The 20,472-nt window shown below is 41.7% G+C and overlaps 2 protein-coding genes across 3 annotated transcripts in view; both read left to right on the plus strand.

The window, feature by feature from the left end:
• AP1G1 (adaptor related protein complex 1 subunit gamma 1) overlaps window positions 1-15,387 on the plus strand; it is a 58,705-nt gene extending 43,318 nt beyond the window's left edge. For both annotated transcript variants that reach the window (XM_003998215.6, XM_011290227.4), the window contains 6 exons: window positions 248-389; window positions 588-714; window positions 4,610-4,717; window positions 4,825-4,985; window positions 9,714-9,812; window positions 11,249-15,387. In XM_003998215.6, coding sequence (XP_003998264.2) covers window positions 248-389; window positions 588-714; window positions 4,610-4,717; window positions 4,825-4,985; window positions 9,714-9,812; window positions 11,249-11,350 — 739 coding nt within the window. In that variant the 3' untranslated portion in view covers window positions 11,351-15,387. The remainder of the gene's footprint in view (window positions 1-247; window positions 390-587; window positions 715-4,609; window positions 4,718-4,824; window positions 4,986-9,713; window positions 9,813-11,248) is intronic.
• A 4,123-nt stretch (window positions 15,388-19,510) lies between these two features.
• The window catches only part of PHLPP2 (PH domain and leucine rich repeat protein phosphatase 2), an 81,074-nt gene continuing 80,112 nt past the window's right edge, over window positions 19,511-20,472 (plus strand). Inside the window, exon 1 of the mRNA XM_023246184.2 lies at window positions 19,511-19,651. Coding sequence (XP_023101952.1) covers window positions 19,553-19,651 — 99 coding nt within the window. The 5' untranslated portion in view covers window positions 19,511-19,552. The remainder of the gene's footprint in view (window positions 19,652-20,472) is intronic.

Below are 20,472 nucleotides of genomic sequence, written 5' to 3' on the forward strand. Positions count from 1 at the left end.
TGAGAAATCCCAGTCTCTTGGGATTTAGGTGGACAGTTTGTCTATTCAAGGTTTCTTGCCTGCCCTTAATCCAGCTAGGAATTTAGGTCATGTATTCTTGTAATCCACCTTCTATTTTAGTGTGTGTGTTACAGGGTGGGGAGGGGAGATGGCTGTCCATGTTTGACTCCAATATAGTAACAGTGATTTTCTTGGGTAGGGAATCTAGGTTAACTGCCTAGAGTTTAACCACTTCAGATTCTTCTAGGTCTGCCCTGCTTGAGAGAATGCCTGTCATGGAAAAAGTGACCACAAATGGCCCTACTGAGATTGTGCAGACAAATGGAGAGACAGAACCAGCTCCACTAGAGACCAAACCACCACCCTCTGGGCCACAGCCCACCAGCCAGGTAGCTTTTCACTTGCTTTTCTGGGAATCCTCATGATATTATAGTTAGTTCTTTATGACCTATCTCTTAGCTGATTCCCTTCATTGTTCCTAGATTGATTCATGGTTCTCTTCATTATTTTTAAGTCTTGAAAAAGCTTTGCCTTAGATACAGTTTAGACAAATGATTAATGAATTGAGATACTATTTCTTTGTTTAGGCCAATGATTTATTGGATTTGTTGGGAGGAAATGACATAACACCTGTTATTCCAACTGTACCTACAAGCAAACCAGCTTCTGCTGGTGGAGAACTTCTCGATTTGCTGGGAGACATCAACCTTACAGGTGAGAGCAGACTGGAGTTATTTAATGCTTGGCTGGGGATAAAGGCCTTCAGGAAAAACTGCACTGAACATAGACTTTCTGGCACATGAATCACTTGAAGATGGGAGAGGCTAAGTAAGAAGTAGGAATAGAATCTTCAGAATATCTGGGATATAAGCTACCATGCTAATGTTCTAGAGGTAATTCATAGGAATTCCTTAAAATCCAGTTTTTAGTTTTGGGAGGATAAATTGCTCCCATTGTATTTAAGATAAAAAGGACTGTCTTTTTAAGTTTTTGTTTTTATTATTTGAGAGACCATGAATGGGGGAGAGGCAGTGAAAGAGGGGGAAAGAGAATCCCAAGCAGGCTCTGTGCTGTCAGTGCAGAGCCTAAAGTGGGGCTGTAACCCATGAACCTGGGATCATGACCTGAGCTAAAATCAAGAGTCGGATGCTTAACCGACTGAGCCACCCAGGCGCCCCTAAGATAGAAAGGACTTTCTTTTTCAGGCTACAAAAGAAATAGATCCCAAGTCACTTCTGCTTTTAGTTATTGTTGTAATACATCACTTTTCCTACACTTCTTTCTACTCCTGATTAGTTTTCAGTGGCTAAGGAGAGTGGAGAGATGTTAACCTATTTTCCTCTCTCTCTTAATAAAGCAGTGGATGGAGAAAATTGTCCATAATTATAATACTCAAATTTAACTTTTTATTTGGGAATGTTTTTTTCTTACGTTTGTTTATATATAGTAGACATTAGTAATTGCTGATGTATTCGGTGATATTATGAACCTCTGAGTCCAAGAGTATCACTGTAGCATGTAATTCCTGTCTTTTTTGTTGTTGTTGTTAAGTTTTATTTGAAAGAGAGAGAATGAGAGAGAGAGAGGAAGGACACAAGCCAGGGAAGGACAGAGAGAGAGAGAAGGAGACCCAGAATCAGAAGCAGTCTCTAGGCTCTGAGCTGTCAGCAGAGAACCCAGTGTGGGGCTCAAACACGCGAACTGTGACACGAGATCATGACTTGAGCCAAAGTCAGATGCTTAATCTACTGAGCCACCCAGGCGCCCCACATATAATTGCTGTCTCAAGTATAATGACGTGTTACTGCATACATGGCCTCAAATAGAAAATAGCCATAGAATAAAGATTTTGGATGGTCATCTAGACTGGCTAAATGGCTTTTCCTAACAGCATCCTCCCAGAGCTTATGGTTTATATTTATGTCTTAACAAAATTTCAAAGTGTTACTTGTCATATATTTTTGAGTCATTCACAAGTAATTCCAAATCCTCAAATGCCATAGCTCTACTGGTTATATGGAAAAAACAACCCCTTAGTTAAAACATAATGTATAGGGGCGCCTGGGTGGCTCAGTCGGTTGAGTGTCCGACTTCGGCTCAGGTCATGATCTCGCGGTCTGCGAGTTCGAGCCCCGCATCGGGCTCTGTGCTGATGGCTCAGAGCCTGGAGCCTGCTTCGGATTCTGGGTCTCCCTCTCTCTCTGACCCTCCCCCGCTCATGCTCTGTCTCTCTCTCTCTGTCAAAAATAAATAAAACATTGAAAAAAAAAAACCACAATGTATAGATGATACACTTTACTTATTGACATACTCGCATTTCCATGTTAGTACATAATCTTCACAGTTATAGTTTTAAATGGTTGTCTAACATTGTATTAAAAAGTTTGCTTCATGGGGCACCTGGGTGGCTCAGTCAGTTAAGCTTAAGTCTGACTCTTGATTTTTGGCTCAGGTCAACATGATCTCATGGTTCATGGTTTTGAGCCCCTCCCGTCAGTGCTTGTCTGCACACACTTTCTCAAATAATAAGTTAAAAAACAAAAAGATTCTTGGGGCGCCTGGGTGGCGCAGTCGGTTAAGCGTCCGACTTCAGCCAGGTCACGATCTCGCGCTCCGTGAGTTCGAGCCCCGCGTGGGGCTCTGGGCTGATGGCTCAGAGCCTGGAGCCTGTTTCCGATTCTGTGTCTCCCTCTCTCTGTGCCCCTCCCCCGTTCATGCTCTGTCTCTCTCTGTCCCAAAAAATAAATAAACGTTGAAAAAAAAAAATTAAAAAAAAAAAAAAAGATTCTAGCCTTCTTTTACTTCACTTTGTTAATCCTTTTTGAAAAGGTATATATATATGCAGTTAATTTCATAAGTAGTTTGAAATCTATTTACACCTAAAAGGCGCTCTTTATCTTGCTGTGTTTTCTTATGCGTCTTCTTGTATTCCTGATTTCTCTCAGTTCATGGTCATTACTATCACTTGCATGATCCTCAACTTGTTCTTGTTTGGAAGGATCAAATAAAAATGGTAATTTGGTGACTTTCTTCACCCATTTTATACCACCCCTCCCAGGGTTTGTGTGTATGTGTGTGTTAGAATTCTAACATTTATAAAATTTAGGGTCACCTGGGTGACTCAAGTCATGATCTCACAGTTCATGAGTTCGAACCCTGCGTTGGGCTCTCTGCTCTCACTGCAGAGCTCGCTTCCCTTTGGATCCTCTGCCTCCCTCTCTGCCCCTCCTCCACTGATACACACACACACTCAAAAAAAAAAAAAAAGAATTAAAAATAAAGAAACATAAAATTTAATAAATGTATTGATCTACTTAGCTTGTAAAATAAAAATATTATTAAATTATTATGATGGTGAAAATATTGTTTTGCCCATCAGGGGTTGGCAGTGTCTAGAGATATTTTTGATGGTCACAACTGGGAGGATGCTACTGTCATTTAATGGGTAGAAGTCAGGGGCGCTGGTAAATATCCTACAAGGCACAAAGCCCCCACAGCAAACAATTAGCCTAAAATTTCAATAGTTTTGAGGTCAAAGAACTTAATTTTTAAAAATTTTTTAAATTTATTTATTCTTGAGAGAGAAAGTACTAGCGTGTAAGTAGGGGAGGGGCAGAGAACCCCAAGCAGATGCTGTGCTGTCCATGTAGAGCCTGATGCTGGGCTTGAACCCATGAACTGTGAGATCCTGACCTGAGCTGCAACTAAGAGCCGGATGCTTAACCAACTGAACCACCCAGGTACCCTGATGTTGAGGAAATTTAGAGGAATAATCATGTTCAGCTCTCCTGTTGCCAAATTGTTCTCCAGTTTGTACCGGTTTACATCTCTATGGCAGAGATTAGAAGTCCCCATTGCTCCTTATTCTTACCAGTATCTGGTATTATCAGACACTGAAATTTTCACCATTCTGTTGGATGTGAAATAGTATCTCATTGTGGTTTTAAACTTTGTATTCCTCATAACTGGTAATGTTGAGTATCTCTTTACATATGATTCTCTTTTCATTCAGGTTCCCTCTTCTGCAAATTGCTTGTTTATATCTCTTAACCACTCTTTTTTAAAATTTTATTTTAGAGTGAGAGCAGGGGAGAGGGGGTAGAGGGGCATGGCGGGGAGAGAGAGAGGCAGAGAGACAGAATATGCATCTTAAGCAGGCTCCACACTCAGTGCGGAGCCCAATGCAGGGCTCATCCCCACAACCCTGGGATCATGACCTGGGCTGCAATCAAGAGTCAGATGTTCACCCGACTGAGCCACCCAGGCATCCTGTATAGGTGCTTACCACTTTTAAATTGAGTTACCTTGTTTTCTTAACAATTTGTAGAAAATCCTTATAGTTCTGTATACACATCGATTTGCTGTTTTGTAGCAAATATTTTTCCCCTGCCTGTGGTCTCTCTATTTTATTTTAGTATTTTTAAATAAGAGTTACTCTTTTTAAAGTATTTGAATGTTTAGTTCTTTCCTCTTATGGTTTATGCTTTTTGCATCTTGTTTAAAAAGAATCCTTCTCTTAATCTGAGATCCAATAATTTTCTCCTGTATTTTTTTGGTGAGCTTTGTCATGCTGGCTAAGATTGACTTACCATTGGAATGCTTCATTTAGGTGCTCCGGCTGCTACTCCTGCTCCTGCCTCAGTCCCACAGATATCCCAGCCTCCTTTCTTATTGGATGGGCTTTCATCACAGCCTCTCTTCAATGACATCACTACAGGTATGGTTACTGGTATCACCATCAGTGAGAGGTGGTTCTTGAAGAAGAAAATAATTCTGCAAGCCTTAAGCTGACTGCAGTTAGACTGATCTTCCCGTGCTTTCCAGGCATCCCCTCCATCACAGCATACAGTAAGAATGGCTTGAAGATAGAATTCACCTTTGAACGGTCAAATACCAACCCTAGTGTCACAGTGATAACGATACAGGCCTCCAACAGCACAGAGCTGGACATGACAGACTTTGTTTTCCAAGCTGCAGTACCAAAGGTACTACAATGTTGTCTTTGTCTTTTTCCTTTGATTAAAGATTGATTTTTTTGTCACACATTTGTTGAGGGATATATTTTAAGCTTTAGAGGTTAAATCAAATTTGCAGGTTTAATCCAAATTAACAGTACTGTAACTATTATGGTTCATTAAAGCATGTTTATTTTTGAGAAAGAGAGAGAGAGACAGAGTGTGAGTGGGGGAGGGGCAGAGAGAAAGGGAGACACAGAATCCCAAGCAGGCTTCAGGCTCAAAGCTGTCAGCACAGAGCCCGACATGGGGCTTGAACTCACAAACTGATCATGACCTGAGCCGAAGTCGGATGCTCAACCGACTGAGCCACCCAGGTGCCCCAAAGTATGTCATTTTTAATGAATACTTTTTACTTTAAATATTACTTTAAATACTTTAAATATTTTTACAGTTATTCCTGAAGGATAAAGGACATTCTGATTATAGCTAATGAGATTCACAGCAGAATTCTGTGAGGTGGTCTACTAATGCTCAGAGGCATGTAGGGTAGGTTGGAGTTCAGAAATACAGTGGTAAAAACCTGAAAAACACAAATACTAACATGGAATTAAAGTTTATTAAGATGAAGGACTTTATTTGGTATTCTAGTCACTGGATCAGAATTGACAGTTTTCATCTCAGTATTTGAGTGAAAGAAACAGTCATTCCTCCTTCATTAATACCTAGTTTACTATTGATACAATGACTGCTTAGTTTTATTTATACCAGATCTTAGTTTAAGGAATATTTATGTTCCATCTTTGAATAATGAAAAGTTCGGTGTATTGAGAATGAAGAATAGGCAAAATTTTCCTGTAAAGGATAGGATAGTAAGTATTTTAGGCTATATGATCTCTGTTGCATCTACTCATTTCTGCTGTTATAGTGAAAAAAAGGGGGGTGCCTGTGTGGTTGAGTGACCAACTCTTGATTTTGGCTCAGGTCATGATTCCATTGTCATGGGATTGAGCCCTGTGTCAGGCTCCTGGCTGAGTGTTGAGCCCACTTAAGATTTTCTCCCTCCCTCCCTCTTTCTCTCCCTCCCTCCCTCTTTCTCTCCCTCCCTCCCTCTTTCTCTCCCTCCCTCCCTCTTTCTCTCCCTCCCTCCCTCTTTCTCTCCCTCCCTCCCTCTTTCTCTCCCTCCCCTGCTAGAGCACTCTCTCTCAAAACAAAAAAGCCATAATCACCATGTAAATGAAGGAGTGTGGCTTTATTGCACAGTAAATGTTCCAGTAAAACATTATTTACAGAAAAGATGTCAGGTCATTTTTGGCCCATGGGTCATAGTCTGCCAGCCCTTGGTTTAAAAAAAAATTTTTTTTTAACATTTATTTATTTTTGAGACAGAGAGAGAGAGAGAGCATGAACAGGGGAGGGTCAGAGAAAGAGGGAGACATAGAATCTGAAACAGGCTCCAGGCTCTGAGCTGTCAGCACAGAGCCCGACGCAGGGCTCGAACCCACGGACCGCGAGATCATGACCTGAACCGAAGTCGGACGCTTAACCAACTGAGCCACCCAGGCGCCTCTGCCAGCCCTTGGTTTAGACTAAGCTTACCTTATCTTTGCAGTGACATGTGAAGTGTGACATTCAAACCACACATTTTTGAAAACTGAAGACATTTTATTTGTGGTTACTGTTGATTTTGCAAAAGCCTCCTTTAATTGCATTTTTTAGGAACTAGAGTAATGTAGATGTTTTAGGAGAATGGAGTGGTTTCAGTACTAATTGTGTGACATTAAGCAAGTTCCTTAAACTGTGTGCCTCAGTTTCTTCCTTTACAAAGAGGGGATGGTGATAATGATGTCTATTTCCTAGAGTTCCTTTGAGGATTAGATGAGTTTTATGTGCTGTGTACTGTTTTAAGCACTTTTCATGTGTTCATTGCTCAGTAAATGTTAGCTGCTACAACTTAGGGTTTTACACTTGTTACCTGAGGCTGTGTACTAGCAACATATCCCCTCTGCCATTAAGGCATAGCCTTATTTTTGGTGTTGTACTCTACAATACCTCCTTGCATGTCATGATGTATCTTGAACTTCAAAATACCATATTTCATAGGTTCTATTACTGTTTTCACTTTTTATTATCTCTGAAATTGAGATGCATTTTAAAATTAATACTTTGTCATAGTTTAATTGGTAACCTGTCATCTTTCTCAGGGGTACATAAAATGGTGTGAATTACAATTAATGGCATTTTACATTTGATGAAATAATGTAAATAAATAAAGAATATTTTAGCTTACATCATCCATCTTGACAATAGAATTATAAGACCCAACATGATAAGTCTGTGAGTTGATACTAAATCTCTTTACTCTTACAGTAAAGTTTTGGTCCTTACAGATGGCTAGACTTCCCTCCTCTCATTCTCTGCCAGCCCCACCTCTTCCCATCTCTTTCTGTGTCTCTCCCCCTTCCCTTCTCTCTCTCTCACTCTCCCCCTCTTCTCTCCTTCTCTCTTCTTTCCTCTTCCTCTTTTTCCCCTCTTTCTTTTTTCTCCTCTCTAATATTTTTTCTTTTTTTCTTTAATTTTTATTTATTTTTTAATTTACACCCAAGATAGTTAACATGTAGTACAATAATGATTTCATCAGTAGAATCCAGTGATTCATCCCCAACATGTAACACCCAGTGCTCATCCCAACAAGTGTCCTCCTTAATGCCCCTTTCCCATTTAACCCTTCCCCCCACCCACAAACCCTCCAGCAACCCTCAGTTCTCTGTATTTAAGAGTCTCTTGGGGTGCCTGAGTGGTTCAGTCGGTTAAGCATCCAACTTTGGCTCAGCTCATGATCTTGAAGTTCGTGAGTTCGAGCCCCACATCAGGCTCTGTGCTGACAGCTCAGAGCCTGGAGCCTGCTTTGGATTCTGTGCCTCCCTCTTTCTCTGCCCCTCCCCTGCTTGAGCTCGCTTTCTCTCTCTCTCTCTCTCTCCTCTCTCTCTCTTTCTCTTTCTCAAAATAAATATTAAAAAATTTTTTTAGAAGAGTCTCTTATGTTTTGTTCCACTCCTTGCTTTTATATTCTTTTTTATATTCTTTTTTCTTCCCTTCCCTTATGTTCATGTTTTGTATCTTAAATTTCACATATGAGTGAAGCCATATGATACTTGTCTTTCTCTGACTAATTTTCCTTGGCATAATACACTCTGGTTCCATCCACTTTGTTGCAAATGGCAGGATTTCATTCTTTTTGATTGCCGAGTAATACTCCCATCACCTATACATATATACACACACACACATACATACTACATCTTCTTTATCCATTCATCTATTGATGGACATTTGGGCTCTTTCCATACTTTGGCTATTGTTGATAGCGCTGCTATAAACATTGGGGTGCATGTGCCCCTTTGAAACAGCACACCTATATCCTTTGGATAAATACCTAGTAGTGCAGTTACTGGGTTGTACGGTAGTTCTATTTTTAATTTTTTGAGGAACCTCCATACTGTTTTCCGGAGTGGCTGTACCAGTTTACATTCCCACCAGCACTGCAGAAGGGTTCCTCTTTCTCCACATCCTTGCTGACATCTCTTGTCGTTGCCTGAGTTGTTAATTTTAGCCATTCTGACAGGTGTGAGATGGTATCTCATTGTGGTTTTGATTTGTGTTTCCCTGATGATGATCACTCTCTAATATTTTAGAAGACTACACTATTCAGGAAAGATTTTAACAGTCCTAATGTATAGGGGCACCTGGATGGCTCAGTCGGTTAATCATCTGCCTTCAGCTCAGGTCATGACCTCACAGTTCATGAGTTCCAGCTCCATGTCGGGCAGTGCGCTGACAGTGCAGGGCCTGCTTGGGATTCTCTCTCTCCCCTCTCTCTTTGCCCCTACCTTGCTTGTGCGGTCTCTCTGAAAATAAATAAACTTGAATTAAAAAAAAAAATCCTAGTATGTAGAATCGCTACATATATATACTATATTGTGCTAACAATTATCGTTGACCTGTCTTACAGCACTTTTATCTCTTCTCTGTGAACAAACACATGAAACTTACTCACACTAAAAATTGTGGCATTTGGCTTTTCCAGGTCTTTTGCTGTATAGGCTAGTTCTGCACGTAATTTTTCTCTTAATCCCTGTGTCACTAATGGAGAGATCCTGGTGTATTCCACATACATATTAACATCTGGGCTCTTTCCAGCTTTTCCTTTACCTCTGTCATGTAGCCTTTGACACATTCCAGATTATGTAGACTTTAGAAAACAAAAGGTCACCTCTCCTGATCACACTCACACCAAAGCATAAAGGGCTGTAGTTGGTGAATGGTATGCTGGTTTGTTATTTCTAGAAGGTTTTTTTCTTTTTTTCTAGCTTTCTTTAGCCACAGACACCCATTTTTTACCTGCGTAGTTGATCAGTTACTATTAAGTGAGGTTGCCAAAACAAGAATTGGTCACCTTTTGAAAAGTGGTAGGCTAAAGTTCCTTTTGCTTGTAAAGAGGAGAGTGGCTCATTGCTAGTTTTCATGATCAAAGACCTAACGGTGGCTTTTTTTTTTTTTTTTTTTTAATAACATGAAGGTTATAGTCAGCCCATATACTATGAATTGCTGGTATCTGGAAAACAAATAGAGCATAGTAGTAGGTAAATCTGTTACTTGAATAATCATCTTAGTGTCTTGACATTTTTATTTGTTGACATCTCTGACACAGTATTGAGTGTATTATTTTTTCTGAAGAGTGCCCTTTGTTCCCCACAGACATTCCAGCTGCAGCTTCTGTCTCCTAGTAGCAGCATTGTCCCAGCATTTAATACGGGGACCATCACACAAGTCATTAAAGTTCTGAACCCACAGAAGGTGAGTAGCACATTTGAAGGCAATATCTGAGCGAAGTATAAGCATATCTCCTGAAATAAAATTTTGCTTTGATTCTCTAGGTTTTTTTTTTAACTCATATTCATAGAAGAAATCTGGGAAAGGTCTACTCTAACCTCTTTATTCTTTTGTAGATTAGATAATAAATGCAGCTCAGACACATGAAATGGTTTAGTGGCAACTTATTAAAATGCAGCTTTAAAGAATTTGGAGGCTTACAGGTTTAATGTCTTTGCAGAAGAGTGGAAGGTTAGACCTTTTAATCTTTACACAAGTTGCAGTCTAGGGTAAGAGTATCTGTACAACCCCATATATCCACATTTACTACTGTAGTAAGTATTCACAGCAAAAGTAGAAGCATTTTTAATGAACCAGCCAAATGAAAAGTAGCTTTAGAAACTGAAATTAAGCAATATTTTCATTACATCTTCTCAAAGAAGTAAATTGACTCTTTAATAGCCATCAATTGACTCGTTTTCAAACAGGTTTTGAAAATGGTTAAGAGAATTTCTTCACCTTGAAAGATTTCTAGCAGTGTCTAATAACCCCGATATTTCCTTCTCACAAAACATTTTGCCTTTCCTCTGCTTTGCAATGTATTTTGGAGTATCTGCCTATAGCATAGCATAGATTCCTTTGATGATCTGATACATAAAAGTACAAATTTTCTTAGTGCATTAATATTTGAAATCTGCCACATAAAGTCAAAAGGATTTATAATTGAGCTGTCTTATAATGACTTCTGTTACCATAAGTTAACTCTTCTTTTTCTGTCCTGGGAACAAAAAAGTTTATGTTCACATTTACTATTGGTTTTACAGAGAACATCAGTATCTCTGAATGTAGAGCATAAGATGACTATGTTACCTCATTTTTCTAGAAGCTTGGATCCAAAGGTTGAATGTTTTTGAAAAGCACTCAACCAGTGTGACTATGAAATGCTCCCAAGTGGTTCTGTCCCATTAATGCAGTTCTAGGATTGGAGCTGATGATGTGTTTTGGAGATGCATTTTCTCTACTCGACTGCATGATGTTGGCCAGAGTACTAGGCAGTAGGGATGGTGGTGGTTTGCCTGTTTCATTTTTAAGAGACAGCTTTGCTGTAAAATAATTTGTTTCCTTTGAGATTAAAAGTCTATTTTGTAGGGGTGCCTGGGTGGCTCATTTGGTTAAGTGTCTGACTCTTGATTTTGGCTCAGGTCATGATCCCAGGGTTGGAGATTGAGCCCTATGTTGGGCTTGGAGCTTGCTTAAGATTCTCCCTGCCCCCCCCAACCCCCCCGCTGTCTCTGCCCCTCCCCAACTTGCACATGTGCTCTCTGTCAAAAAAAAAAAAAAAAAAAAGTCTATTTGTGGCCCACATAGATTCTAGAGATTTCCTTTCAGTGTATAATTTGTAATTCTCTGTTCTTCCACAGCAACAGCTGCGAATGCGGATCAAGCTCACATATAACCACAAGGGCTCAGCAATGCAAGATCTAGCAGAGGTGAACAACTTTCCCCCTCAGTCCTGGCAATGAGGGCCTGGGCACCATTCTCATTCTTGTCCCACTCAATCAAAGGAACTCTGGGAAGGAGGTTGTGATCGCTGGCAAGTCCCCCCCAACTGTACCATGGGCATGAGGAGCTGAAGAGAACTGTTGAGGAGGATTTTCCTGAAGTTATCGCTGACCTTGAAGCATTGTCAAAGACGAATCTCCTCTCCTCCACTGTTGAGGCTGGCTGCTTCTGGAGGCTACTTTGCACTCTTCCTCCTCTTCTCCTTTGTCCGCACTTCTCCACCCGTCCCACATTTACAGCCAGAATCAACATTCCCTGGGCCCCTGAGGAAATAAGCAGCTGGTCTGGAGGAGAGGACTAGAATCCATGGCAAGAAAACACTCACTCTGTCTGTGCAGCAAAGAGTTGCCCCTTCTTTCTACTGTGTTTTTCTGTGGACTGGGCGAGGTGGGGTATTCATTCCTCACTAGCTGGGTTACTATCTTCAGGCGCTTTTTACATCAGGCATTCAGAACGGAAATGTAAAAATGGACTTTAGGGAGCCCTGCCTTTTTCTACTGGTTCCCCCAATGTTTGAAAGAGGCATTAGGCTCCTGGTAGCCTTTTCTGTGCATTGCTGTATACACACAGACACACACATGTATGTATGTTTGTTACCAAGAACTGGGTAGACCTGGAGAGGTTATTTTAAACACTGGACAGATGCAGTTAAAAAGAGCTTTTGTTGAGATTTGGCATGAAGGATATGGTGCTCTATTTGTAATAGAAACTCCCAAGGCTCTTCCAGCTCCCCCTTCTCTCCATTCTTTAGCTGTAGTCATGAATACTCTCCATGATTTTCAGAATTGATTCCCCTGAAAGTGCAAAGTGAACAATTTCTAAAGGATATATTGTTATTAATGCCCCTGTTCCCACCACAAATTTTAAAAGTTTCTCCTAAGCCCATAACTTGCCTGTTGAACTATGGTAAATGGGTGGAAAGAGGAGTTAGCTTTTTAAGATCAGACTCCTTTAAAAAACACCTTTGCCCATAGGAAGAGTGAGTATCAGACTCATCCTAGAGCATATTGGAGTCATCTTCTTCATGATTCCAAACCTTCCTTTTTATTTCCTGAGCCTGGCTTGGACCTTGGCATTCCGTTTGAATTTCTTCTTCTAACTGGAACATTTGTGTTGTATCTGTAACACTGGCACTGAAATAAAGACCACACGGTTAAAGAAATCTTTCCTATATTGTACTTTATGGTGTTGGAATGAAGCCTTGTAGCTTCCTTGCCCCTGTATGAGAGGAGGTCTTATGGACACCATAGGGTAGGCATATCCTTTCCTGAGTCTGAGAAGTTGGTGTCTTGAAAGTAGCCAATCTCATGAATATCTGCATCAAAGACCTGAGGTCTGGAGCTTTTTAAACTAGTGAGAGTGCCGAGTGCTTTTTAGAAAGGACCCTTGTGTTATCAAACCTTAACACTGAGTTGCTGGAGTGAGGTAAGGTGACTCCTGTGGCACATATTGAATGTACCGTGTACGTTCAGGTGCACAGGTGCCATGTCTGATACACTAAAAGAAGAAAGAAAAAGTCAGGCCCACCTTGCTCTTACAATGTTTGCAATCATTACTGTATTGATTACAGTATAATGACTACTTTGGCTCTGGTCTTAAACCTGGGTACAAATATCTTTTTTTCCCCCTTCACTTCCCCAAGCCTTTACTTAAAATTTTCAGTGTCTTGTCAAATCTAGCTCTGTATCAGATGCTAGATTATTCCTAACATTTGACAAATGGGGGTTGAACTAAAAGGCTCCAAAGGGGAAGATTTCTGGTCTTATATAAGAGCAAGATTTGCTAAAATTTACTCTACTGGGTAAATGGTTGATTGAGTCAAGAACAGGATATTACCTTGTGCATAGTTTTCAGTAAAGGCAAGTGCGGACTAGTGTATATTTCCAACAGCTGCTCTGCCTGTGCGATGAAAAATACAGCCTTTTAAGCTTTCTTTGCAGACTGATTTCCTTGGATGGATACTTAATGCTGTGAAACATGATAGGGTTAACATAATATTGGTGGATTTCTTCAATAGAATTTATCTAACATTCCTCTTTGTGTTAGAGGCTTTATTTTCTCTCACGTTTATAGTTGACCAGTTCAAGTTTCTTTAGTTGGACTGAGTTGGATCTCAGAAACCTGCTGAAGACCATGCTAGAAGACAATGCTAGCTAATGGAGCTGGAAGGGGTCTACTCTAGTAACAAATCTCCATGGGTGATTATAGTTTCGAGGTAGAGTTATAGGATTATTCATAGCTTTGTCTAGATAAAGGGATAAAAATCATGGCCTTAACACAAGGGGTGCTGCCTAGAATATGAAGTGGTTTTGGAGAGTGAAACTGAGCACCACACTGAAGAACTAGTGGCCAAAAAACTGCCTAGGATACTGATGGTTGTGAAGACTGTTCCAAGTAATTGGATCTTTGAAAGCTTCAGCGTGCCTTAGTTTCTAGGATCAGAATAAGTTCTCCTCGTACTTGGCCTTGCTGCTAAAAGGAGAAATCTCTTAATTTTTATGAATACTTACACATTTCAGTAATTTCTTTCCCTGGTATGACCATTCAAGGGGGAGCAAATTTGAATAGATTTACAACTTCAGAGCCATTGTGAGGAAAGAGTGATTTCCATGGCTGTTTTAATAACTCCAGGGTGATAAGCAGTGAGCCTACACATACTTGGACAATTTCACATGCACTTTTACCTCATTTTCCCCCTCTTTCCTGTCACTCCTACCCCCAGCCCCAAAGTAATCCTAAGGGAGAATTAATCTAAGTAATCTCAAAAAACTGTAGGAAGGGTGCTCTACCCGAGAAGCTTCTCCCACAATGCTCTGGTGCTGTTACCTTGAGGTGATTTGGACAGTCATGGAATGTTTTATGCTGTGTGTAGTGATCATCTGTTCCTTTTAAGGTCTTTCTCATTTAAAGAAACATTCCTCAGTGTAACAGTTGGGAGGGGATTCTTTCCTCTTACTAGGTTAAAGATGTATTTCATTCATATAAGAGAGTAGACATTTAAAACTGTTCAGCACTAATGGTTTGAGTATTTCCATTTACTGTATAAACATGCTTTCCATTTTTACATTCTTCTAGAAGAGATTGGAAGGGGATACTGTTTGAGGTTCAACTTGATTATTTTCTGCATTGGAAAATATTTGGGCCACAAGAACTAGGGGGAAGAAAGAGTTTGAATGTGCATATTTTTTTCTAGTGAATGTATTTTATCCACACGGTCCTAAACCAAGTGAGAGCTAGAGAGCAAACAGTGGATATTCACAAATTTGTGGTTGGTGGAGAGGTGGTTCATGACGGTGTGTTTATGCGTTTGGGAGTGGGGAGGGTCACTGAAGAGGAAAAGACCTGAAGTTTGAAACACTTTGACCAGCTTTGGCTCAGGAAGGTGGGGCTGCTTGTAGAAGTGGAAGGTGAATCACTCTTTTTCAAGCAATAGTAGTGAGGGGGCTCCATCTGCAGGGTTCCAGGACCCGGACACTTAAACAGAAGGACGTGCTGAAGCAGCTTGCACGGTTGCTTCATGAACTTCCATGAGGCTGATTCTGGCTTCAGGATGGAGCATTGGAGATTTTTCGTTTTTGTTTTTGGAACCTGCTGTTGCGCTTTGTGTGTTTTGTTTTTGTTTTCTATCTGGGGGGGGGGAGGGGCTCATGGGAAAGAGCTTCTGAACTCTTTCCTTTGTGAACTCCCACTGTGTCCCTGTAAAGTCCTTTTCTTTCATAATTGTTGTAAGTTACATTTTCATGAAGCCCCATCACATCTTCTTTACTGTAAAAATATTAAAGGCTGTTTCTAAGTGGGACGGCTAATTCTAATTATTGCAGACATATTTTTGAGATGTAAAAAAAATTTAAAATTAAATGATAAGTCTTAGAGGTGAGTGAGGAATAAAATGGATGTAAACATTTACATGGGATGCATTAGAATTCTGTGTGTATTGTCTTTTGGTTGAAACAAATTATGAACAGTGACTAATAATAAAAAGTCAATACTCAAATGATTTAAAATTTGCTTCCTTGCTTCTTACAAGTAGATTAGAAAAGGCTTGAATGAATTCTTATTCCAGAGCTTTGAGCTAAACTTACTGACCTGTTAATGTTTCTTTTACAGAAATCTCACCTAGAGGAATTTGAATGACTTAAATCTGTAGTTTAGAGACAGTCAATAGTGAAATTGGAAATTTTTAACTAATGATTATTAACTAATGCTTACTTCTCCACATGGGTGAATTCTCAAACAAGGCAAAGCATGTCAGGGTGAAATGTGTATTAGGGGCCAGGATGGGGTTTTAGTTACAAGCTTCTCTTTGTAAATTGTTTAAGTGTATCTGTGACTGAGAAGAGGAAAGATTGACCAGCCAAAATGAATTCTGTTTCATGATCTATTTTATATGAATTCTTCCATAGAAGAATGGTTGGAAGTTGGAAGCTGTAGGTTTTCTATTACTCAGGTGATCCCTTATAGTCCCTTGATTGAGAAGTGGGAGAGTGTGACAGCCCCCTAAGTGAGGAGGAGAATAGAGCCTGTGGCCTTTATCTAGTTTATGCAGAAGTGCCCTTTGGCACTGTTTGATAAGTGACATTTCTGTAACCTTTCCTTATATATGGATTAGTTAAAATTCATCTTTGTTTCTAATACTAAATTTGGTTAACACTTTCATCTCCATATAATTTCATGTAGAGGAAAATCTAAAAGCTACATTAGAGAAGTTTACCCAGTAATAATAGAGTTCAGACATTTACTTAACAATACAATGATTAGTGCTTAGATTTGAACTTTAGTCCAGAAGGACCGAATTTTTATCACTTATAAGGGTTTTCCATGCTGTTTCCTCCCCTAGTTTATTTGTCCCTTTATTTTGGAAATAATGAAAACATTCACAGAAAAAAACATTCCTTCAAATCCTGAAGCCAGGTAAATACTACCTGTTTCTTTGGAACTAAAATAAAGAAAATCTGCTCAACCTGTGTTAGAAATAAGAGATTTAGGCCTAAAGATGACTTTGTGATGATCATTAAAGGAGTGGGAACCAGCTATAAATAAGTGAATGTAGTAAGATCTTATGGCTCTTCTACCAGTTTGACAGACTTTTCTTCTCCAGACTTTGTATTTTGTAGTGAGGATTAGGGAAAGCTCCTAGGATAAATTTGTGTGTGTGTGTGTGTGTGTCCTTCCCAGGTGAAGAGAGAGAGGTATGTACTTATAAAATGATACAGAGAGGAAGCAGTAATGACTTGTCTGTCTCTTGGCTTGATTTAAACAGTGATTTCTGTAATGATGAACCTGCAGTGAGGGCAGATGGATTTTTCTACAGAAATTCCCAGAGGAATTTATTTTTAGGGTTAGTCTCAGCTGTTTACCATTTCCAGAAACCATAGTTACATAACCCTTGGCATACATAATGCACATTGCCTTGAACTGGGGAAGAACATGAATATGTGACCTTTGAAACAGTATAAAATGTTAATGGTAGTACATGATTTGAAAAAGGAGAATCAATTGCTTGACTGCTAAATTGGATCTTAAAACATGGAGACCTTTAAAGAGCTGCATCATAAATGATTCCCTGCAACATCTGGGCTGGAAATTCTTTTGTTGTTTGTTTTCCTTATGAAAGGGGTACTACTGTTGATGAAAAAATAGTAAATACATAAATTTTAGCATATGCTTGTATTCTGAATTGATGCTTTAGCCTTTATTCCATTGATTTAAAAAAAAACGAAAACCAATCTACCACTGCTGTTCCCCAGCATTAACTCAAAATGCTGATCCTGGGATAGGATCCTTTGCCCTTGTTCAAGGGATCAATCAATAAAGAGTTTCTCATGAGATCTGGAAAAGGCAATGTATAAAACCTCAAGAAACAAGCTTTTAGAAACCCTAATTCTGAACCACATTTTGGTCTTTCCACTGCCCATCTGCCCTTGGTTAAAGTTCACTTCTCTCTCTATATGGGTGCCTATAACCTTCATACCGGCGTTCTTGCTGGAATAAGTTACCCAGTAAGCATTGAAATGGGAATTCAACTACTTATTTTTTTAAATAATTTTTTTAAGTTTGAGAGGAAGAGAGCAGGGGAGAGGTTGAGAGAGAATCCCAAGCAGGCCTTGCACCATCAGCATGGAGCCTGATGTGGGGCTCAAACCCGTGAAACTATGAGATCATGACATGAGCCGAAACCAAGAATCAGGTGTTTAACCAACTGAGCCACCAAGGCACCCCAGGATTCAACTACTTTGAGTAGCTTTCATGAAAGTAGTTTCAAGGTGGAAGGAAGACCCAGGAGGTAGTCAACCTAAGACCTTTTTTCACTTTATATCAGACTTGCCAAAGTCATTTTTAATTTATTAAAATAAGACAAATGAAGATTACTGGAGATCGAATTTTGGCATATGCAAAGTAGCTCATATGAAGGGAGAAAGTAGTTTCCAAACTTTTACAGAATAAATCATTTGTACAGAGAATTTTTACAAGAGTCAAATTTTATCTTAGAATTTAAAAGATCTCCGAATGCATATATATCTCACAGTAGAGAAGGGGGCACAGACTATGCTGTTAGATCTCAAAACTCTTGTACTAAGCCTACAATTAAAGTGTTTTAATTTTTTTAGTGTTTCTTTTCTGAGGGGGGAGATCTCAAAACTCTTGTACTAAGCCTACAATTAAAATATTTTATTTTTTTTTAGTGTTTATTATTTTTTTGAGGAGGGGGTTGGACAGAGGGGCAGAGAGAGAGGGAGACACAATCTGAAGCAGGCTTCAGGCTTTGAGCTGTCACTACAGAGCCCAGGGAGGTTGGGGGGGAGTGGTGTTCAAACTCACGAACCCTGAAATCATGACCTGAGCTGAAGTTGGATGCTTAATCAACTGAGCCACCCAGGCACCCCTCAATTAAAATATTTTAGACATACAGTTAGTCTGGGCTAGGCAAGTTGGAGCAGTGGATAATGGGGAGATAACTTTTCACCAATTATTCAAACCTCCGGAAATTACTGATTTTGCTGCTTAATTCCCTACATGTTGCTTGAAGATTCACTAACACCTGTGTAAGAGGAAAACCCTAAAATCCAGAAGTCTAAAAGGTTTCCTAGGAAAATTTAGAGCAGAATTAACAAGAGGAGAGGTCCGATGAACTGAGTAAATCTTAAATTTGGAAAATCAGAATTATAAATGGTTACTGTGAATTCCTACTAAGCACTTTGTATGCATTCAAAAAATCTCAAGAAATAAATCACTGGGTTTTACTCCTGAAGCCAAGACTACACTGTATATTAACTGGAGAATATAAATAAATGAATGAATGAATAAAATGTAAGCCCTTAAAAATCTTGATAATAACTGTTAGATATGAATTTCTGTTTCACAGCTAAGAAACAAAAGCTCAAATCAAATAAACTGCACAAGGGTATAGATGTAATAAGAGGCACAGCTCAGATTTGGAATTAGGCTGACTCCAAATCTGGCCCACTGGCTAGTCACAAAACTACCGTCCCTTCAGGAATTAAAATAATAAATTAACTTCTAAAGATGTTCCAAATTAGACTTACAAATAATAAAATGGTCTTAGACCATATTATGACTTGAGGCAGGGAAGTGACATTTTGTACACGAGGTTGGGTTGAATTTGCTAAAGAACGTCGTGAGCATCTTTAGGAAGAGAAAGGGCCTTGTTAAGGTGAATATTCTCGACAATCCGTTCAGTGGCTCCGCATGTGAGGGTGACAGGCCAGTTTTGAAGCAGAAAGAGGAAACCTCTGGGAGAGGTAAGTTACAAGAGCCACCCTCTGCGGAGGGCAGCGTCCGGTCCCTACTGACAGGTGCAGACCCCACCAACCCCTAGTCCAGCCGGTACCTCGGAGGCGGTGATAGCAGTGAATAACCCTCAGTCCTCCAAACAGAGGGCAGCGGGCGACTCAGGCCCAGCCTTTCGGTAGCGCCCGGCCCCACCCGTGGGCTCCGCACCACCGGCCAGCCAGGATTCGGCTCCTCGCCGTAGCCGCGCGGGGCCCGCAGCTACGCAGGTCCCGCTGGGCTGCGGGAGGGGCGGGGCCCGGGGCGGGGCCCGCGGTCGCGGGGGGGCGGGGCCAGGGGGCTGCTCGCGCGCGCCGCCGAGGCTTCGCGCGCCGTCGCGCCGGCCCGGCGTCCCTGTGCAGCTTTCGCGGCCGATGGGGGAGGTGGATCCGGGGCCCGCGGGCCCGCTGGAGCCCCCGGAGCCGCCCGAAGCGCCCGCGAGCCGCCGGCCGGGCGGGATCCGGGTCCTGAAGGTGAGGTGGGAGGGCTGGGGAGGGAGCAAGGAAGGAGAGAGGCCGCCCCTGCCCCGCGCGGTGGCCGAGGCAGGCGGCGACCCCCGCGCCGCGTCAGTCCACTTCGCCGCCCCGCTGCCCCGCAGTCTGGCTAGGGGCGCCGCGGACCCCGCAGAGGCCTCCGCGACTGGCCCCCGCCGAGGCCTTGGTCGCCTCTGTCTCGCCTCGACTGCCCATCCCTGGCCGCGCGCCACCCGCCTCGCAGGCCCACGCCTTCGGTCCGGCGTCCGCCCAGCCGCCGCCGCCCACCCGGCTCCTTCAGGACCCGGGGGCCCGCCTCGGCCTTCCTCGGCCTCGCTGGGGGCCGGGGGCCGGTCGCCCGTGGCCCGAGAGCAGGGCTGTAAGTACGCAGGGCTTTCTCCCCGGACACCTGAAGACATCACCCCAGCGGGAGGATGGCGGCGGTGATTGGCCGGGCGCTGCGGTGTGCTCCGGGCTGTGCTGGGTGGAGCGGGCTGACTCTGCCCCCGGGGCTCACCACCGAAGTTAGGACCCGGCTTGCGCTCCGAGGCGCAGGCCTACACGCTCGACCTGTCTGCCTGGAGAGAGAATCCCCGGAGGATCTTAATCTCCGGGAATCTCTGGTCTCGTTGCAGCGGGGAGGAGGGGTTTGGCAGAACGGGCATTCCTGTTTTGGGAGTGGGGCTAACAATCCAGGGAGACGGCGATGGGGGAGCAGTTATGCAACAGGCATCTAGCAGGATTTTGGGGCAGGAATTGAGGGGAGTAGGAGGAAAATGAAAGCAGATGCAAGCAAGGCGGAGAGTGGAGACTTGAAGGGG

This window comes from Felis catus, chromosome E2, assembly GCF_018350175.1.
Source record: "Felis catus isolate Fca126 chromosome E2, F.catus_Fca126_mat1.0, whole genome shotgun sequence".
Classification (NCBI taxonomy): domain Eukaryota; kingdom Metazoa; phylum Chordata; class Mammalia; order Carnivora; family Felidae; genus Felis; species Felis catus.